General features: G+C 54.7%; 1 protein-coding gene across 5 annotated transcripts in view; it reads right to left on the reverse strand.

Annotated features, from left to right (window-relative positions):
* Polr1A (RNA polymerase I subunit RpI1) overlaps positions 1-21,613 on the reverse strand; it is a 610,310-nt gene that overhangs the window by 454,800 nt on the left and 133,897 nt on the right. For all 5 annotated transcript variants that reach the window (XM_075882913.1, XM_075882912.1, XM_037432148.2 and 2 more), the window contains one exon: positions 12,830-13,083. In XM_075882913.1, the coding sequence (XP_075739028.1) occupies positions 12,830-13,083 (254 nt within the window). The remainder of the gene's footprint in view (positions 1-12,829; positions 13,084-21,613) is intronic.

Raw genomic sequence — 21,613 nt, forward strand, 5'->3', positions numbered from 1 at the left:
GGACTATGAGAGGATGAATGAGTAGAGAAGGGGCTTGGCCCCGAACTCTGCGCAGGGCAAGTTTCCGACGCTTCTGTGGCAAAGGCAACTGCAAGCACCGGCGGGCTGATGAATAGCTTGAGTTGTTAAAATGGGCCACCACGATGGCCGCCATTTGCAATGTCCGCAACGATCCCGGTTTTAAGGAAAAAGTCCCGACCGAGAATCACTGGAACATTGAGCCCTGAAAGATGAACAAGACGGCAGCGTCTCATACGATCTCCCCATCTGACAGTCATCCTTGCAGCCCCTGCCGAATGGGCCACGCCTTTCTCAAGAATGAATGTGGGAGAACACCTGTTTCAGCAAGTTCAGCAAGTGGGAGAACACCTGTTTGCCGAACAACGAGGAGCTAGCACCCGTGTCCAGCAACGCCGAAAATTCGCAGCCAGCAATATTGACTGGAATGAATGGCGTGTGCGCATCAGCAAGAAAAGTGCTTGCCCTGCAAGCAGAGAAAAGAAGCAAAGGGTCAGTCGCTCGTGCCTTCACGAACAACCCGCAAACCCGTTTCCCTGCCTCGCAGGAGGCCTGGATCCGGTGCACTCCCTTGCTATGTGCCCTCGTTCACGGCAGCCGTCACAGCGCAATCCATCATGGTCCGTTTTCACAGACAGAGTAGTCTCTAGCTGTCGTGATCAGCTCGCTACGTTATCTCAGGATACGTTTCTGTGATCGTCGCAGTACGTTGGGTTAGAAAGCGTCCCTGTGGGGAGGTTCAGCCTTTTATGCATATAGAAATCAAGGGCGCAATCGCTCAACGCCCACGCACAACTGGGTGCAGCCGCAAAGGCGGCGCCTAGAGGCTGTTCGTTGGTGAAGGGTCATGGCCCCTCTCCAAGCGCAGGGCGGCTTAAGGACATCACTGGATGGCGGCAGCGGGCGATAGGCACGTGTGGCGAAAAGGTCACGTTGAATGTGCTTTGCCTAGGCGGGCAACTCCTCCAAATCGCGGAGGCGGCCGCCGCAAAGCTATGCCGGAAAAGTCGCATGTGCCTGCTGTATCACCCGTTCGTTTGTGGCTCGGGGCTCAGCAATAGAAAAAAGTTCATCCATCGCACGTACATACTCCTGCAAAGACTCGTCAGGAGCTTGTGTGTGGAGCACGAGTTCTCGCCCCATCCTACTTTTGTAGTGAGCGGGTAGAAATTCGCGCAAAAAGTCCGCACGAAACTCCTCGAGGGTTGCTGCACGGGTAACCGGTAAGCCGATACTATCTCACCGCCGTGTCAGTCAGTGCAGCTGGAACAACACGTTTGAGCACCACCTGATCATCCTAACCCATTGCTCTCTGATAACGTGACAAAGAGTCGAGGTAATCTCGGGCGGCGAGCTGATCCCCGTATCTGCTGTAGGTTGGCACAGGCAACATAACAGCAAGGTAACTTTTCAGACTAACCGAAAGCCTTTGCACAGCTCCCGAAAGTTCTTGGATCACCTTCACAGGGTTTCGCAGCAACGTCTGCGTCATCGCACCGGCTTCGCAGGAAGTCGTTGGTGCGTTAGCGGCACGGTCGAGCGAAGGTGAGCAGTCTCCCAACTCGATCAGTGGGGCGGTTTCAAACGGAGCACTGCCCTGCACGCCACTCCCAGAGCAAAAAAGGCTCTTTGAGAGATTTGCCTGCTGTCAAACATAATACGCACTTGGTGCGACTACCATCGACCATTCAAGTGTCTGCTCAGCGTGCGTTCGAAGTGTCGGTTGCCCGGCTGACAGCGGGCATAAATTCGACAAGGGCCAAAGCCTACGCCCCGTCAATTCCACAGGGAACCGACTGCGAGCGCTGTGCCGACGAACTGCCATGCATGCTGAAGGACGCATTAGCAGTCCGAGGCGCTTGTGCGTAGCGTTCGGGTAGGGCAAGAAACCCATTAGGAAACGACGCACCATCTCCAAAGGGGCGGACAGGCGCCTCGTATCTTCACCGCAATAGGCCGTGGCGACACGAACGGGTGCCGAAGGGTTCCCGTCAATAGAGGCAATGGCTTCCTTGTGCCACGCGGCATCGGCTAAAAAGGACAGCGAACCAAAATCCTGCGAATCAGACATGTTGCAACGAGTCCGAATCGCGCAGGCGAACTGAGTCGCTAACAGCAATCAAAAGCTGTAAACAAAACACCGTAAACAAACAAAAGCAACGCGGTATCAAAAGCTGTAAGCTTTTGATACCGCGTTGGGCGCCAGTGTAGTGTATACGTATCCCAAAGAAGTACGGCCACTAGCGAGGGTCCGGTCATAGCGAGCCGCAGGGCACACGTTAACCATTGCCGTGGCAAGAACACGGTACTGCTCAAGCTCGCAATACTTTATTGTCTGGAGCAACACCAAAAACGCAGTGCAGAGCCCGCTGCAAAGGAGGGGCGGGAAAGCAAATGGGCTTATCCACGCCACAAGCGAAAAGTACTACACAGGGGTGTTGCAAGCACATCTCTGTGGTGGAAGTGATCCATCGGGACACCGGGAAAAAGGCCCGATTGCTCGAGCAAAGAAAGGCAAAGGCACTCGCGTTGGCTTCGGACAGATACGGGTCGGCGTAGCCTAGCCCCGCACTAACTAGGACACCACACCGCTCTTCGGCCTAGCGTTCACAAAGGGGCAGGTGAGCGTTCGCCATGAGCGCGAGGCGCCGTTGACGAAGTCCGACGAGCCCTAAACAATGGGAGTCGACGGACGGAAAAGAGAACGTGTGCTCACCCTCAGCTGTGCCGCAAGAATCTGACTTACTCCCGACGCGCTCGGGTGAAACGTCCCGAGAGAACCCACGCACAGCGCCACAGTCAACATCCGCAACTGGGTGAGAGGAGTTCCCCAGCGTGGCAGACAGCAGAGGAAGGGAGTCATGTCGGGACATGAGAACGGCAGGAGAGGCGGCAAAGCCGGCACAAAGGCAGTGGGCTAGCCTTAATTCCCACAATTTGGAGACCTAAACACGGAAGGGTAGTACATTTTGTTATAACTTGGAGACCTGGTGTAGGTTATCACCCTAAATGAACTATACCAAAAAATGTTAAAATTTTAAACAGTACTAACAAAAGCTTGCTGGATCTCTTTTTGTAATGTTTGTCTTTATATGAATGTATGGTGCAACTTCGGATTCCTTAGTAATTTTTAGCAGTAGTTTATTTCTCTTGCAGTTTTTTTTTTTATCATACGCAGTTCCTTTTGCTGTTAATCTGTTTTGATGTTTGCTATTCTTGTTCTTACGTTACAACATTGCGGACAATAATATTTTCGATACCGATATGTTTCGTACCGTCACAGCTGTACCAGGGGACCGGAGCCAAGTCAAGCTGCACACGTGCAGCTTTTTCTCTGATCTCCTATTTTCACATAAACATTGCACTACTGTATTGGTGTTTCGGCAATGCGAAAATAAAATTTGGATTTGGATTTGAATTGGACTTGGAATTCCATGCTGCAAAATCTTTTAGATAGTGTCAGTTACGAGCAGAGTTACAGGAATTCGTTATGCACATCAAGCACTGTCTCTCCCTCCTTTCGTGGCAGTGACTGTGCTGAAAGACATAGGAATGACAAGAAGTATGTAATTGCGCCCTTTCGTCAGCACGCATCATGACCTTGAGCACTCACTCTCCTTTTTTAGATGCGAAGCAGCTCTTTGACTAGCCAGTGAAATGCTGTCACTCCGTACACACCCACTGCACATGCACGTGTCTCGCATCTCGTGCCGCATGCTCGCACCTCGTGCCGAGACGCACATGCTTGTGTCTCGCGCCGGGCCAGGAAGACACCCGCAAAACTGTCGCTCCCCTCCCCCTCTCTCGCCTTGCAAGGCCAACGCAGGCAGCATCTGCGAGTAAAAAACCAAATGCTCATGCTACACAATCGTTCACTGGCCACCCCGTATATGTAGTCACGGTGTGATGAGTGAAGAAAACGACAACGACGGAAGTGCGGGCAAGGCGCGTGTAATGTGCGCGTGAGTGGCAGCGAATCAGCTGATGACTTGTGGTGGCCCATAGAGGTGGCGTGCCACGATTGGGCCACGGGCGACCATCACGTGGCAGTGGGCTTTGTGGCTGGGGACGAGCCGAAGCAGCGGCAGACGGGAGACAGCGGGCAGAAGCGTCGGACGCAGGCGATCCAGGTTCCGGCCAGGGAACGCGGCCGTCCCCGCTGCTGCCGTCCAACCACCAGCTGGGGCGGCATTGCCGGCACGAGTACTGCATCTCGGGGCGCGGCCTGGCCTGCTGTTCTCTTCCTTGCCGAGGGCATCGCGGATCTCGGCGAGGCGTCTCCACGGTCAGCCGTTCGACACAGCGATGAACGTGGCCTGGCTAATGGTCACGGTTGCGTCGAGCATCGCGTCTCGGCGCACGCTCTTCGCTGGACGGGCTGGCCATGCCCCGCATGGAGCATCGCGTCTCGATGCGGGTTGACTGCTCAGTAGTCGCACCCATGCCAACAAGCGCCGGTGTCACGAGAGCGTCGCAGTTCGGCAAGGGACGAGCGAGATGTTCTGCCGGGCGAGACGCGGGCGTGTGTACGGAGGACCAAGGAGCCGGGCGAGGTTCAGGGTGGCCGAGGATTCAGATGCCAGGAGAGTTGCTGCCTGAATCGAGGATCGCCGAGTGGTGCCGAGCCGTACCGAGCGACGCGCCAGCCTCGGAAGTGGGCCGCGAGCTCACGAGGTGCGCACCCGAGGGTACCTGGCTGTGCCCTGGCCAAGGCGACGAACGCCGGTGAGTGAGCTGCCGCACCGCAGCTGTAGCGAGCAGCATTTCAGCACGGCACAGACGGTGCTGTGCTGGCCAGAACCCGCACGTGGAACCGCTACGCCCGGAAGGTGATCAAAAGCTTGGAAACGAGGTCCGAGGTCGCGCTGGTCAAGGCATCTCCGCCACTGCAGCTCGAGAGTTGAGGCCACGAAGGCAGACGAAACGGTGTGCCGCTCGAGAGGACGAGTTCCTGGCAGCGTTCCAGAGCCGGACGTGAGACCCGTACGTGTCGGCCAGGTCGAGCTCCGGTGTGTCTGTTCAAGGTTCAAGGCCGAGACCTGCCGAACGGCTCCTGCCTGAGTGCAGAGGCCGGGAGCAGGTTCGTGGACGAGGCCTACCGGGTGTGGTCGTCGTGAGCCGTGGCCTGATCCAGGACCTCCGGAGTTGCGACCCTGACTGCTGGGTTGGCCGCGACGTCCGACTCAACGGCGCTGCACACGGTAGCGTATCCGTGCGTCGTCAGCCGTTCCACCCATGCCATGAAATAAAAAGTTCATGTTAATGCTTTCTCGTCCGCTATCAACAAACATAGTGACGAACGTCCCGTTCACCATCGCAATAAGTGGCGAGCCTGCCAGGATTAAGCTCTCGCGTTACATCTGAGAGCCTCACGTTGTTTGTGTGTGGCGGACGAGAATGGACGACAAGAGAAAGCTAGTTGAGCTAGGGAAGGAGATGCGGCTGAGTGGAGAGGTTTTGCTGGCATGGGTGAGCGCGGAGGAAAAAGAAATGAGGGACCAGAGAGCTCGGAAACGAGGCCCGAGGCCACGCTGGTCCAGACATCTCCGCCACCACTGCTCGAGAGTCGTGAGTCCACGGGACTGTTCTTCCTCATCACTGTGTATTGTGAGAAAAGTTGTTTGACTGAAACAACTTTCTTGTGCGGGGGGTTATTGTGATGAGTGAAGAAAACGACAACGACGGAAGTGCGGGCAAGGCGCGTGTAATGTGCGCGTGAGTGGCAGCGAATCAGCTGATGACTTGTGGTGGCCCATAGAGGTGGCGTGCCACGATTGGGCCACGGGCGACCATCACGTGGCAGTGGGCTTTGTGGCTGGGGACGAGCCGAAGCAGCGGCAGACGGGAGACAAGAGAAACAAGAGACGGGAGACAAGAGACGGGAGACAGCGGGCAGAAGCGTCGGACGCAGGCGATCCAGGTTCCGGCCAGGGAACGCGGCCGTCCCCGCTGCTGCCGTCCAACCACTAGCTGGGGCGGCATTGCCGGCACGAGTACTGCATCTCGGGGCGCGGCCTGGCCTGCTGTTCTCTTCCTTGCCGAGGGCATCGCGGATCTCGGCGAGGCGTCTCCACGGTCAGCCGTTCGACACAGCGATGAACGTGGCCTGGCTAATGGTCACGGTTGCGTCGAGCATCGCGTCTCGGCGCACGCTCTTCGCTGGACGGGCTGGCCATGCCCCGCATGGAGCATCGCGTCTCGATGCGGGTTGACTGCTCAGTAGTCGCACCCATGCCAACAAGCGCCGGTGTCACGAGAGCGTCGCAGTTCGGCAAGGGACGAGCGAGATGTTCTGCCGGGCGAGACGCGGGCGTGTGTACGGAGGACCAAGGAGCCGGGCGAGGTTCAGGGTGGCCGAGGATTCAGATGCCAGGAGAGTTGCTGCCTGAATCGAGGATCGCCGAGTGGTGCCGAGCCGTACCGAGCGACGCGCCAGCCTCGGAAGTGGGCCGCGAGCTCACGAGGTGCGCACCCGAGGGTACCTGGCTGTGCCCTGGCCAAGGCGACGAACGCCGGTGAGTGAGCTGCCGCACCGCAGCTGTAGCGAGCAGCATTTCAGCACGGCACAGACGGTGCTGTGCTGGCCAGAACCCGCACGTGGAACCGCTACGCCCGGAAGGTGATCAAAAGCTTGGAAACGAGGTCCGAGGTCGCGCTGGTCAAGGCATCTCCGCCACTGCAGCTCGAGAGTTGAGGCCACGAAGGCAGACGAAACGGTGTGCCGCTCGAGAGGACGAGTTCCTGGCAGCGTTCCAGAGCCGGACGTGAGACCCGTACGTGTCGGCCAGGTCGAGCTCCGGTGTGTCTGTTCAAGGTTCAAGGCCGAGACCTGCCGAACGGCTCCTGCCTGAGTGCAGAGGCCGGGAGCAGGTTCGTGGACGAGGCCTACCGGGTGTGGTCGTCGTGAGCCGTGGCCTGATCCAGGACCTCCGGAGTTGCGACCCTGACTGCTGGGTTGGCCGCGACGTCCGACTCAACGGCGCTGCACACGGTAGCGTATCCGTGCGTCGTCAGCCGTTCCACCCATGCCATGAAATAAAAAGTTCATGTTAATGCTTTCTCGTCCGCTATCAACAAACATAGTGACGAACGTCCCGTTCACCATCGCAATAAGTGGCGAGCCTGCCAGGATTAAGCTCTCGCGTTACATCTGAGAGCCTCACGTTGTTTGTGTGTGGCGGACGAGAATGGACGACAAGAGAAAGCTAGTTGAGCTAGGGAAGGAGATGCGGCTGAGTGGAGAGGTTTTGCTGGCATGGGTGAGCGCGGAGGAAAAAGAAATGAGGGACCAGAGAGCTCGGAAACGAGGCCCGAGGCCACGCTGGTCCAGACATCTCCGCCACCACTGCTCGAGAGTCGTGAGTCCACGGGACTGTTCTTCCTCATCACTGTGTATTGTGAGAAAAATTGTTTGACTGAAACAACTTTCTTGTGCGGGGGGTTATTGTGATGAGTGAAGAAAACGACAACGACGGAAGTGCGGGCAAGGCGCGTGTAATGTGCGCGTGAGTGGCAGCGAATCAGCTGATGACTTGTGGTGGCCCATAGAGGTGGCGTGCCACGATTGGGCCACGGGCGACCATCACGTGGCAGTGGGCTTTGTGGCTGGGGACGAGCCGAAGCAGCGGCAGACGGGAGACAGCGGGCAGAAGCGTCGGACGCAGGCGATCCAGGTTCCGGCCAGGGAACGCGGCCGTCCCCGCTGCTGCCGTCCAACCACTAGCTGGGGCGGCATTGCCGGCACGAGTACTGCATCTCGGGGCGCGGCCTGGCCTGCTGTTCTCTTCCTTGCCGAGGGCATCGCGGATCTCGGCGAGGCGTCTCCACGGTCAGCCGTTCGACACAGCGATGAACGTGGCCTGGCTAATGGTCACGGTTGCGTCGAGCATCGCGTCTCGGCGCACGCTCTTCGCTGGACGGGCTGGCCATGCCCCGCATGGAGCATCGCGTCTCGATGCGGGTTGACTGCTCAGTAGTCGCACCCATGCCAACAAGCGCCGGTGTCACGAGAGCGTCGCAGTTCGGCAAGGGACGAGCGAGATGTTCTGCCGGGCGAGACGCGGGCGTGTGTACGGAGGACCAAGGAGCCGGGCGAGGTTCAGGGTGGCCGAGGATTCAGATGCCAGGAGAGTTGCTGCCTGAATCGAGGATCGCCGAGTGGTGCCGAGCCGTACCGAGCGACGCGCCAGCCTCGGAAGTGGGCCGCGAGCTCACGAGGTGCGCACCCGAGGGTACCTGGCTGTGCCCTGGCCAAGGCGACGAACGCCGGTGAGTGAGCTGCCGCACCGCAGCTGTAGCGAGCAGCATTTCAGCACGGCACAGACGGTGCTGTGCTGGCCAGAACCCGCACGTGGAACCGCTACGCCCGGAAGGTGATCAAAAGCTTGGAAACGAGGTCCGAGGTCGCGCTGGTCAAGGCATCTCCGCCACTGCAGCTCGAGAGTTGAGGCCACGAAGGCAGACGAAACGGTGTGCCGCTCGAGAGGACGAGTTCCTGGCAGCGTTCCAGAGCCGGACGTGAGACCCGTACGTGTCGGCCAGGTCGAGCTCCGGTGTGTCTGTTCAAGGTTCAAGGCCGAGACCTGCCGAACGGCTCCTGCCTGAGTGCAGAGGCCGGGAGCAGGTTCGTGGACGAGGCCTACCGGGTGTGGTCGTCGTGAGCCGTGGCCTGATCCAGGACCTCCGGAGTTGCGACCCTGACTGCTGGGTTGGCCGCGACGTCCGACTCAACGGCGCTGCACACGGTAGCGTATCCGTGCGTCGTCAGCCGTTCCACCCATGCCATGAAATAAAAAGTTCATGTTAATGCTTTCTCGTCCGCTATCAACAAACATAGTGACGAACGTCCCGTTCACCATCGCAATAAGTGGCGAGCCTGCCAGGATTAAGCTCTCGCGTTACATCTGAGAGCCTCACGTTGTTTGTGTGTGGCGGACGAGAATGGACGACAAGAGAAAGCTAGTTGAGCTAGGGAAGGAGATGCGGCTGAGTGGAGAGGTTTTGCTGGCATGGGTGAGCGCGGAGGAAAAAGAAATGAGGGACCAGAGAGCTCGGAAACGAGGCCCGAGGCCACGCTGGTCCAGACATCTCCGCCACCACTGCTCGAGAGTCGTGAGTCCACGGGACTGTTCTTCCTCATCACTGTGTATTGTGAGAAAAGTTGTTTGACTGAAACAACTTTCTTGTGCGGGGGGTTATTGTGATGAGTGAAGAAAACGACAACGACGGAAGTGCGGGCAAGGCGCGTGTAATGTGCGCGTGAGTGGCAGCGAATCAGCTGATGACTTGTGGTGGCCCATAGAGGTGGCGTGCCACGATTGGGCCACGGGCGACCATCACGTGGCAGTGGGCTTTGTGGCTGGGGACGAGCCGAAGCAGCGGCAGACGGGAGACAGCGGGCAGAAGCGTCGGACGCAGGCGATCCAGGTTCCGGCCAGGGAACGCGGCCGTCCCCGCTGCTGCCGTCCAACCACCAGCTGGGGCGGCATTGCCGGCACGAGTACTGCATCTCGGGGCGCGGCCTGGCCTGCTGTTCTCTTCCTTGCCGAGGGCATCGCGGATCTCGGCGAGACGTCTCCACGGTCAGCCGTTCGACACAGCGATGAACGTGGCCTGGCTAATGGTCACGGTTGCGTCGAGCATCGCGTCTCGGCGCACGCTCTTCGCTGGACGGGCTGGCCATGCCCCGCATGGAGCATCGCGTCTCGATGCGGGTTGACTGCTCAGTAGTCGCACCCATGCCAACAAGCGCCGGTGTCACGAGAGCGTCGCAGTTCGGCAAGGGACGAGCGAGATGTTCTGCCGGGCGAGACGCGGGCGTGTGTACGGAGGACCAAGAAGCCGGGCGAGGTTCAGGGTGGCCGAGGATTCAGATGCCAGGAGAGTTGCTGCCTGAATCGAGGATCGCCGAGTGGTGCCGAGCCGTACCGAGCGACGCGCCAGCCTCGGAAGTGGGCCGCGAGCTCACGAGGTGCGCACCCGAGGGTACCTGGCTGTGCCCTGGCCAAGGCGACGAACGCCGGTGAGTGAGCTGCCGCACCGCAGCTGTAGCGAGCAGCATTTCAGCACGGCACAGACGGTGCTGTGCTGGCCAGAACCCGCACGTGGAACCGCTACGCCCGGAAGGTGATCAAAAGCTTGGAAACGAGGTCCGAGGTCGCGCTGGTCAAGGCATCTCCGCCACTGCAGCTCGAGAGTTGAGGCCACGAAGGCAGACGAAACGGTGTGCCGCTCGAGAGGACGAGTTCCTGGCAGCGTTCCAGAGCCGGACGTGAGACCCGTACGTGTCGGCCAGGTCGAGCTCCGGTGTGTCTGTTCAAGGTTCAAGGCCGAGACCTGCCGAACGGCTCCTGCCTGAGTGCAGAGGCCGGGAGCAGGTTCGTGGACGAGGCCTACCGGGTGTGGTCGTCGTGAGCCGTGGCCTGATCCAGGACCTCCGGAGTTGCGACCCTGACTGCTGGGTTGGCCGCGACGTCCGACTCAACGGCGCTGCACACGGTAGCGTATCCGTGCGTCGTCAGCCGTTCCACCCATGCCATGAAATAAAAAGTTCATGTTAATGCTTTCTCGTCCGCTATCAACAAACATAGTGACGAACGTCCCGTTCACCATCGCAATAAGTGGCGAGCCTGCCAGGATTAAGCTCTCGCGTTACATCTGAGAGCCTCACGTTGTTTGTGTGTGGCGGACGAGAATGGACGACAAGAGAAAGCTAGTTGAGCTAGGGAAGGAGATGCGGCTGAGTGGAGAGGTTTTGCTGGCATGGGTGAGCGCGGAGGAAAAAGAAATGAGGGACCAGAGAGCTCGGAAACGAGGCCCGAGGCCACGCTGGTCCAGACATCTCCGCCACCACTGCTCGAGAGTCGTGAGTCCACGGGACTGTTCTTCCTCATCACTGTGTATTGTGAGAAAAGTTGTTTGACTGAAACAACTTTCTTGTGCGGGGGGTTATTGTGATGAGTGAAGAAAACGACAACGACGGAAGTGCGGGCAAGGCGCGTGTAATGTGCGCGTGAGTGGCAGCGAATCAGCTGATGACTTGTGGTGGCCCATAGAGGTGGCGTGCCACGATTGGGCCACGGGCGACCATCACGTGGCAGTGGGCTTTGTGGCTGGGGACGAGCCGAAGCAGCGGCAGACGGGAGACAGCGGGCAGAAGCGTCGGACGCAGGCGATCCAGGTTCCGGCCAGGGAACGCGGCCGTCCCCGCTGCTGCCGTCCAACCACCAGCTGGGGCGGCATTGCCGGCACGAGTACTGCATCTCGGGGCGCGGCCTGGCCTGCTGTTCTCTTCCTTGCCGAGGGCATCGCGGATCTCGGCGAGGCGTCTCCACGGTCAGCCGTTCGACACAGCGATGAACGTGGCCTGGCTAATGGTCACGGTTGCGTCGAGCATCGCGTCTCGGCGCACGCTCTTCGCTGGACGGGCTGGCCATGCCCCGCATGGAGCATCGCGTCTCGATGCGGGTTGACTGCTCAGTAGTCGCACCCATGCCAACAAGCGCCGGTGTCACGAGAGCGTCGCAGTTCGGCAAGGGACGAGCGAGATGTTCTGCCGGGCGAGACGCGGGCGTGTGTACGGAGGACCAAGGAGCCGGGCGAGGTTCAGGGTGGCCGAGGATTCAGATGCCAGGAGAGTTGCTGCCTGAATCGAGGATCGCCGAGTGGTGCCGAGCCGTACCGAGCGACGCGCCAGCCTCGGAAGTGGGCCGCGAGCTCACGAGGTGCGCACCCGAGGGTACCTGGCTGTGCCCTGGCCAAGGCGACGAACGCCGGTGAGTGAGCTGCCGCACCGCAGCTGTAGCGAGCAGCATTTCAGCACGGCACAGACGGTGCTGTGCTGGCCAGAACCCGCACGTGGAACCGCTACGCCCGGAAGGTGATCAAAAGCTTGGAAACGAGGTCCGAGGTCGCGCTGGTCAAGGCATCTCCGCCACTGCAGCTCGAGAGTTGAGGCCACGAAGGCAGACGAAACGGTGTGCCGCTCGAGAGGACGAGTTCCTGGCAGCGTTCCAGAGCCGGACGTGAGACCCGTACGTGTCGGCCAGGTCGAGCTCCGGTGTGTCTGTTCAAGGTTCAAGGCCGAGACCTGCCGAACGGCTCCTGCCTGAGTGCAGAGGCCGGGAGCAGGTTCGTGGACGAGGCCTACCGGGTGTGGTCGTCGTGAGCCGTGGCCTGATCCAGGACCTCCGGAGTTGCGACCCTGACTGCTGGGTTGGCCGCGACGTCCGACTCAACGGCGCTGCACACGGTAGCGTATCCGTGCGTCGTCAGCCGTTCCACCCATGCCATGAAATAAAAAGTTCATGTTAATGCTTTCTCGTCCGCTATCAACAAACATAGTGACGAACGTCCGGTTAACCATCACACACGGGTTTCTTTACTCGGATTTTGTGTGATGAGCGCCAGCGTCAACGTCACCGCCAGTGTAAACGTCAGCGCCCGCTGCTTCGCATCTACACATCATTCTCTTTAGCGGGATATATTTTACAAGTTTTTTTTTTTCTTTTCTATGAACACGTGCACGTCTTACTGTGTGCTTGCCAGCGTGCACGCAAGCACGTGGCAGCATCTCGCAGCAGTCACGGTAATTATGCAGCCCATGATGCTCAAGTCAGCCAACCACCATAAACATAGTAACTTCAGTATATGGCATACTTTGTCAAAAGAAAAGGGAGCGATTTCTCGGTGACTGCCCGTGCTACAACGTTCGGCTTGCGTATTCTCGGGAGATATGAAAACCTAACATTCTCGCATTTTCCCACCGCGCTTAGCAGCACATTTTGCAGGGCCCAACTGGCACTGTGCCCACCTGGTGAAGAAGCGTCCCTGCATGGTGAGCAGGGATCCCCCAATGACGTGGTCTTGGATGAGGCCGCTGAGCGGTGTGCCGTCCTTGGGCACCAGGTACTGCCGGTTGACGCTGGCTACCTCGGAGGCCTCGGCCTGTGCCAGGGGACTCTGGGGCAGGTGCGCATTCATCTCGTCGCCGTCAAAGTCGGCATTGTAGCACTTGCAGTTTGCGTAGTGCAGCCGTAGGGTGCGCTCCCCTGGCAGCACACGTGCCTGCACCACGCAACAACCAGAGCAAAGGCATGTGCGAATATTCAAGCTATTAGAATATTCAAACAAATATAACAGTAACAAAATTCACTTCGACACGAATTTAAAATACCTTTTGAGAGTGATTTTTTCATGCACTCCTGTACATTCGAAAAATGTGTTTTAGAGCTGAAGAACTTTAAAGTCAAGGCTTGTCCGTTGGCGTTGGGGTCGGCGTTAGCCTTATTGCGCCGTAGCCACCTCTGTTGATAACATTGATAACAAAGAACAGGCGCATTCGAGAGCACACATTCTCTTTCTGCTGTAATGGCACAGCACATGCAAGGTGCCCACTACACCCCATGACAATGACGCTGATGAAGATGATGGTGATGATGATCACGGTCAATGACTGGTTTGTGCAGTATATCACTTCTCAATGTGCTCTGCAATGCATTTCGTAGGACTAGAAACAACCACGAGGGGAACGTGTGCAGACCTCCTTTTTGCCAACTTCACGCTAGATCCAATACCACAAAGCAGTAATAATGAAAAAAAAAGGTTATTCACAACTCAGCACAATGTACCATTTATGACCAATAAACCTTGTTTGTATGTGACTGTACACCCCTTTGTCACTCAATTACATGCGCGAATGGTCAATGTCACGGGTGATTTAAGGGGGAACGTGGGTTCTAAATTTTTTTTTTTAATTTTTTGCTCAATCTTAACCAAACTTCACTACCTAAGCTAGTTTTTCATGCTGATTTCAAAACTGTAATTTGTTTCTTAATGTTCAAAGTGGTTTATAAACTATGAAGGTCTGAGTCTTAATTAATTGCGTACTTCTTACGGGACTTCTTGGCAATTTATTCTTGCTAAATCCAAAAAGCGAATGCATAATTAATCCCAATGAAGGAGACTTGCTGTAGCGGGTGATGCTATTGTTATCGATTTGAAGGCATTTTATAAGCAAGAAAACGGACGAACACTTATGGTCACTATATTACAATAAATTTATCTCACTAAAATCTTCAATGGTAAGTTTTGAAGTGATGCTAAAGAAATAGAAATAGCATCACCCCCTAGATCATGTCAAGACGAATACAATGATACCAACTTTGTAGCATTCACTCAAGTTTAACATAGGAAAAACCCCCGTAAGGCCGAGTGCAATGTGCAAAAACATCAAACTGAGAAAAACGCGTTTGAAGTTTCTAGCAACTTTAACTTTTGTTAAAGAGAAGCTACAGTGGTATTAATGACATCATTCTGTAGCTCTATATTATAGGGTAAATGGCCATGCTAAATTTCACTGTACCCACCCAGAATACTGCTCACAGCTTTGTTCTAGAACTATAAAATAGTCATTGACTCAGCATGAGAATTATTATTTTTTTACTTTGTGGTCATTCCAGTGCCTTGCAAGTGAAAGGAACACAAAAAAATCATGTAATAATGTTGTCCTTCGATAGACAATAGATTTACACAATGTTTACATCTAAAACCAAGAATATTTGTTTTTGCAAAAATTCTCACTATTTGCCATCATGACTGTTTACAGCAGACCTGGGCTGTAAGCACAGTCCCCTGCTGGCTTGTGACGCTTTGGAAGTCTTTCCTTTATTGAACTGCTGTTGAGATGCTCTCTTCGCGATTTTTGTAGCCTGCCCTTGTCCTTCTCAAGGCTGCGATGCACCAAGTTATTGCCAGCGCTGTAGCCCAGCTTCTCGGCAATTTCCACGTTGCTCTTGGTTGTGCCTTGGTTGAAGCAGCTGATGGCTTGGGCAACTGCCCTTTCAATGCTCCGCAAGATGCATGCTGAGTTTTGGGGGCCTGCTGCCAAATCATAGCGTGCAGGCTCTCACTTGGGTTCTGGGTGATCCCATCGCTGCACCTTTCCAAGAGGGCATTGTCGCTCAGCCGCCTAAACACAGGCTCCAATGCTTCAGTTACGAAATCAGGCAGGCTGTCCTTGTGCCGTAACGGCTTCTCTTTTTTCGCAAGAGCTCTCTGAAATTTGCACCAGGATTCAGGGCCTTCAGGGCAAAGGTCATGCTTTGGTGCCTCGTCAGTTGAAGACATGTGGTTCAAAGTTGCTAGAACAGCCTTCTGCATACCTGGAACATCGTTTCTGTGGCTTCTCAATGTGTAGCCATAGTATGAGGTGATCTTCTTTATCTTTTGTTGCGTAAGTCTGCCCTTTCCGCCAAGTGAGCCACCTTGAGCTTTTTTTTTTCTCTACAAGGGTACGTAAGGCAGCTCCCATACGCTTGTGTACATAATTTATGCAGTCCTTTTTGGCCACCTTTATGAAGCCGTACACCTCTTTTTTTGTGAGTGCATGGAATGTCCTGCTGTCGCCATCCAACAGCATTGTCGTATAACGAAGCTTGTGCTTTTCAAGTGACCGCTCAAACAAGCATAGTGCTGCCTCCACTTCCATCTGGCCAGCATTACAATCAACATTCTTCTGGCACAGAGGGGCATGCTGAATGAGCCAGGCAGAATGTCCTGCCTCTCCTTCCTTGGGTCCTGTGGTGCAAGCCAGGCAAAAGTTCGATAGCACGATATGGTCTATCACGAGGCCACTATACATCTTAACAATGCAGCCAACACATATGTGCGAGCTATGTCCACGTGTAAGCCAGGTGCCGTCATAAATGACGTTTCTGGGCGCGTTGCCGAACTCCGCATAAAGCTCCTTGACGCGAGCAATGCTCGCCGATTCGCACTCGGCAGCACTCGCACAGCAGGCTTCTTTCATCATAGTCATGTGGCTTCGGTAACTCTTGTGATGAAGCCCTCGATGCGAAATATTCATCCCGGCGAAGAAGTCCGACAGAGACGTTGCCCCTTTGCCAATACTGTTGATGGCCTTCATGGCACGCATATTAACTTCAAACGGCCTTATTTTGGCGTCGGTCTCGTCGGCTATACGTGGGAACGAAAAACGCTCTTCGCAAAAGTCACAACTGCCGCACGTGACTATGAGCTTCGAACACAGCCCACACTCTTTCTTGGCTATTGAAATAGTGACGCTTCTTCCATCGCATTCTGGGCACGCGACAAGCCCAAATAACGAGCGTATCGCCGCCAGATAAACAATAACAAATTCTGTCCTGTTTTCTTTGCCACCATCCTCCAGATCAATATCTAGTAACTCGAACTTACGTTCCGTCGTGCACTGCGATGCGAGTGATGCCTTCAAGCATCATTTATCGCGCACTCAGCAAACTCGTCCGCCGAATAAAACGCCGTGTCAATGCGGTCTAGGATGCTGCTGGAGGTGCAAGATGACGATCCAACGACGACACAATTCGATGAGGTGCTGCTGCAAGGCACAGGAGAGTGCACCGCTTCGGACACAAGCGGCCGCGGCTGCGCGCCGTCGTCGGAATGCGCCGCTCCAGCGGCATCGGGCGAAATCGGCTGCACGTTGTCGGCTGCTTTCTTTTGGCGGGCGTTCTACGGGTGCCTCCGTTTCTTGCCGTACGCTTGGCGAGTCTTCTTCTTTAGACGAGCGTCTCCAATCATGACGGCAAAAGACGGAAAGTCGGTGCGTCTGTCACGTAGCACAAGCAGGCACGTGCGGGAAGCAGACGAACAACGTGCGCGAATGGGAACCGGCGGCCGACGAACAATATACAAAAAAAAAGCGCGGGCAACTTTAGCCGCATCAGCCAATGGGAAGCGAGGAACAGGAGGCTCGCCTGGTGCGCGCGCGCTCCAGCCAATCAGTGGCCTGGAAGAGGGCTCCGGAAAAGGGTGAGGGCAGCCGTTCTGTTTAAGCGACGCCATTTTGAAGGATGGCAAAATGTGCACAAAGGAATCAGCTTCAAAACAAGCCCAAGATGGCGGCGATCGGCCGACTGCCTCGCCGGCGGCGCGTGCAGGAAGTTTGAACGAATTTGACCTGCCGTGGGTTGTTTTGCGGCTCCCGTAGCGACTTCATAATCAATTTTAATTTATTTACTGATCGAATTCAGCGTTCACAATTTGAGGACACGTGCTTATAGGTCTGAAAATTTCAAATATTGCATTTTCTCAAAATCAACTTTTTGGCCATTTTTCACCATTCTGAGACCCGCGTCCCCCCTTAAGGTAGCACCAAACGATGTTACTACTTCGCCCACTCGTCAACATTAACTTTGTGGATATGTCATGACTTTATTGCTAGATTGAATTTTTCAGACTGCAGGATCTTCATAGAATCTACTCTCGGAACTATCGTCTTATCTCGAGACCGCAGCTTCACCAGAAGGGAATTGAAAGGCACGATATTCCGCTTGTCCTGGTGCGTTTTCCGAAAAAGTAGAAGCTTCGACTTTTTCAGAGAGAGGGCGAGGCTCGTACTCCCTATAAAGCGCTCGGTGACGTCCAGCGCCTCCTGCAGGGATTCTTGAAGTGTGGCCAGAGAGCCGCCCGTGCACCACACGGTAATATTGTCTACATAAATAGCATGCCAAACGCCAGGCACTCCAGCTAGCAGTTCGGACAGCCTGTGCAGAGCAATATTGAAGAGCAAAAGTGACAAGACTGACCCTTGCGGCGTGCCCCTCTCTCTTAACTCGTACTTGTCACTCAAGACTGAGCCAAATCTAAGACGTTTTATCGCTTCACGCCCCACAAGAAAAGATGGCGTGAAGCGATATAATTTACATCCCAAACTCATACACGAGATTTGTCTCAGGATGTGCTCATGAGCAACCGTATCAAACGCCTTAGCAAGATCCAACGCCAAAATCCCCTTGACATCACACGTATGATTATCCAAAATGGCCCACTGAATGAGAAGGGCATCCTGTGTGCAAAACGCTAGGTACTCCGTGACCTGATTATGAATGGCATGTTCGGCAACCTTGCTTAGACACAACGCGTGTGAAATTAGACGCAAGTTGTCTACATATGGAGGTTTACCTGGCTTAGTGATGAGAGCACCATGGCAGTACGCCACTCAATCAGCACCTGCAAAGTAGCCCAGTAAGAATTTCAATCGCCTTATCGACAAGGTTACGTAGGAGCATTTGTGATCTCGTCCGGGCCAGTAGCAGATCTACCATTAAGGTTAAATAGAACATGCCTAATTTCTGACACCGTGAAAGGAGCATCAAGCTCCGGCCTGTCGGCACCCCCATAACTGCTTAACACGTCATCACCAGCCACATATTTCTTTCCAAGAGGCTGGTACTGGGTGGCAAGAACATGGGCCATCTCCGCCTCTGTCATTCCCATATGCAACTGCTTTCTAATGATCCGATCCGTTGCCAGGCAAGCCGTCCTCTTCGACGCCTTGTCATAAAGAAGACTCTTGAGCAGACCCCATCTGCTACCTCTGCGCTGTCAGTCTCATTACACTTCTCCATCCATTGTTGCCGGCCAAGCTCTTTGGTATAAGTCTCAATTTCTTTATTTAGCAAGGATACCCTCGCCCAAAGCCTCCTATTAAGCTTCTGCGTACGCCGCCGATTCATCATCATCATCATCATCATCATCATCATCATCACCAGCCTGACTACGTCCACTGCAGGACAAAGGCCTCTCCCATTTTCCCCCGTGATTCTACCGAGATTCTACCCTCCACCGTGATTCTACCCTCCAAAGAGGACAGAACATCCATCATACAATCTAACGTTGTCTCCATACATGTCAACCTATCATCTATGCCACCTTTCAGAGGAGATGGGGTAGCTTCAAACTCTACTGCCGCAACAGTAGCCGTACTTTCGAATTGCTCCTCAGCAGGAGCCAGGGCTTTGCGCTAGGCTTTACTCCAAAAGGCACCATCTTTCTTACGATCGCCCTGTGCCCTCTCTTTGATCGACAAAAGCCGCCTTGAGTTCCGCCAAGTCCCTCCTCAACTGCTTATTCTCGGCCTCGAGAGCTTGCATAGGGGGATTTACAACATGCTCTGACCTGTCTCTCACCAGTGACTGGCCTCTTCCTTCAAGAAGCCGTGGATTCGGCTGATTGTTGACTTTATCTGCCTACGTTGTATGCTTCTCAGGTTGCCCGTGACTCCGACTGCGGGACCGCACCGACGCCTGACGGTGAGAAGACTGCTGCCCAGCCGCACCTGTCCGAGTCACCAACAGAGAGCGTTCTCTGGACCGTGAGCGCGAGCACCCTCTGGACCAAGACTGAGAGTGAGAGCGAAGGATATAAGTATTCCCCGCAGCTGGAGTCTGTTGTAATTTACCACCCTCAGCACCACTGGCGTTGTTCCGAGCCGCCTTCTGCTGGTTTCTTGCGCGCTGTCGCCGCCGCTGCCTCTGACGCCGAATCACATATGACACCTCAAAGCGCTCCTTGCATTCCTTGCAACCCGTAAAATGTGGGCCACCGCACAATTCACACTTTGGCTCACACACATGATGCTGAGCTTTATCCATTGGGCCCGAGACCACCGCAACTCCACATCCACGACACTTTGATTTCTTCTCCGCACTGTTAGGGCAAATGCCAGCTCGATTACCAACTTGACCGCAGGCATAGCAAACATCCACCTGGCGACGATAAAGGTAGCAGGGCAGAAGCGCCGTTCCGCACACCACCGTGTTAGGCACCTTCATACCGTCAAAGAACACCACTACAGCTGATGCGGTCTTAATACGCTTCACCTCCAAGACAACGGGGTTCCGACCAGTAACAACCATGCGCTTGATCACTTCATCATCAGTGGACGGGTCAATCTTGCGAAGAACCCGCTTACAGGTGTTCCCTGCGGCCACAATATACACAGAGACCTCAAACGACCCCATACGAGTGTAAATCTTGCAGACCCGCGCATACTTCATCGCACTGAACTCGTGCGGGGTAGAGACAATAACGATATTCTGCACCTTGTTGGGGCACACAGTATCTTCCTTTGTCTGATCCTCTGTCAGGCCTGCCACACTAGATAGAGCCTGAGCTAGGAGAACAATGTCCGTCTTTGCAACAGTCAGCCTGCCTCGCAGACGGACTATAACCTTAATATCATTCCTCGGGAGCCTCGACATTCGTGAAAATCCTGCAGCCCACCTTGAGCCTCGTCGCACCGCTTCCTGTACCTTGTCAGGGATGGCGGACGCCTGCACTCCACCATGGTGACTGTCGCCTGCCAACAATCCGTCTCGTCTCACGTCACTCTTTCGGGAACGAAATGCCCCAGTCCACCCGGCATCTTCCAGGTCGTCAGGACACGCATTCATCCCTTCCACTTCTACGGTCACTGGCATAATTGCTATCACCTCCCTCCGTCAAGAAGATGTAGGCGGCCGCAAAGTTAGGGCGAGGCGTCACTCACTACCCAGCGAAGTAGGCCTAATGCGGACCAAATGTTCAATGTTCCGGAAAATGTTCAAAAAGGCACCCACTGGAATAAAGTTGATATCACCAGAATCTGTGCATCTTGCTGCTTCAGAAAATACACAATTGTTTGAGGTTACGATGGGTGAACCGCAGAAAACTATTAAAAAAGCAGGAGTCGACATGACCCCATCCGCACTGGTCGACGCTAGCAGCGTCTCGATGGCGTTAATAATAAAAATTCTTGGGTAGTAGGCCGGCATTTGCTATGCTATTTTTCCTCATTCTTTTTAGAAGCTTGGTATCCACTAAACACTTGCAAAGAATTCCAATTGTTCATGCCAATTGTTCATGCAGTGGCTAACAACAATGAGAAATTATGCCTGAAGTGGGTATCCGCCACAGTTGATAGGTGAACAAGAACAAGCTTTTGTAATGGGTTGAAGCATTGGACGACCCACTTGTTACGCTATTCGCATTGTACGATGACTGGTTGTTGTTACACTTTGTAAGTCGTATTACCGCGATTGATTTCCTGACATCAAACCTGCCTAAGGCAAGTTGGCCAACAGGTCCCAATACCGGCATGACTCAGTGGTAGAATACTGGGCTGGCACCCAGTGGACCCGGGTTCGAGTCTCACAGTGTCATCGGCCCTAGGTTGTTTTTTTTTTTCCGAATTTCGTGCAATGTGGTTACGGACACCGGCAGCAACGAACAACTACAGTGGCGCGTGACCCGAGTTGTGGTCTTATAACAGCTTTCGCTGTAAAAAAAAGTCACGTCACTTAGCCTTTCGCAATTGACATACGCGTACACTGTTTAAAAACAGCTTCTTTGCTGCACTTCACTCATCTTCAGTGGTCGGACGGCGCTATCTTCTGCAATCTGTTCTCGCACACGCCATAAAAGCGTTTCGCGGCTATTTTTTGTTGGAGTCATTTAACTGCAACAGTGGTATCTGCTGTGATCTTTAGGAGTGCCCACAAGCATGCGCTACAACGCACTCTGCCAACTTCACGGCAACCTCGCACGACAACCGCTACGCCACCGTTTTACATAGTAGCAAGTAACCAACATTGCAGGTAGCTACCACCGAAGCATAAATACAAACCGTTCATAACAAAATTATCGACAAAATACGGCCGCCGCCTGGCTGTCCATATGAGAAGTTACTGTAGAAAAGGTAGCCTATACCTTCCTCGTTCCTCGAAGTACGCGCCGGTAACAAGCATGAAGAGCGAATTGCGACCAAAGCGAGAAT

The sequence above is a fragment of the Rhipicephalus microplus genome, unplaced genomic scaffold (assembly GCF_043290135.1).
Source record: "Rhipicephalus microplus isolate Deutch F79 unplaced genomic scaffold, USDA_Rmic scaffold_14, whole genome shotgun sequence".
NCBI classification, from domain to species: domain Eukaryota; kingdom Metazoa; phylum Arthropoda; class Arachnida; order Ixodida; family Ixodidae; genus Rhipicephalus; species Rhipicephalus microplus.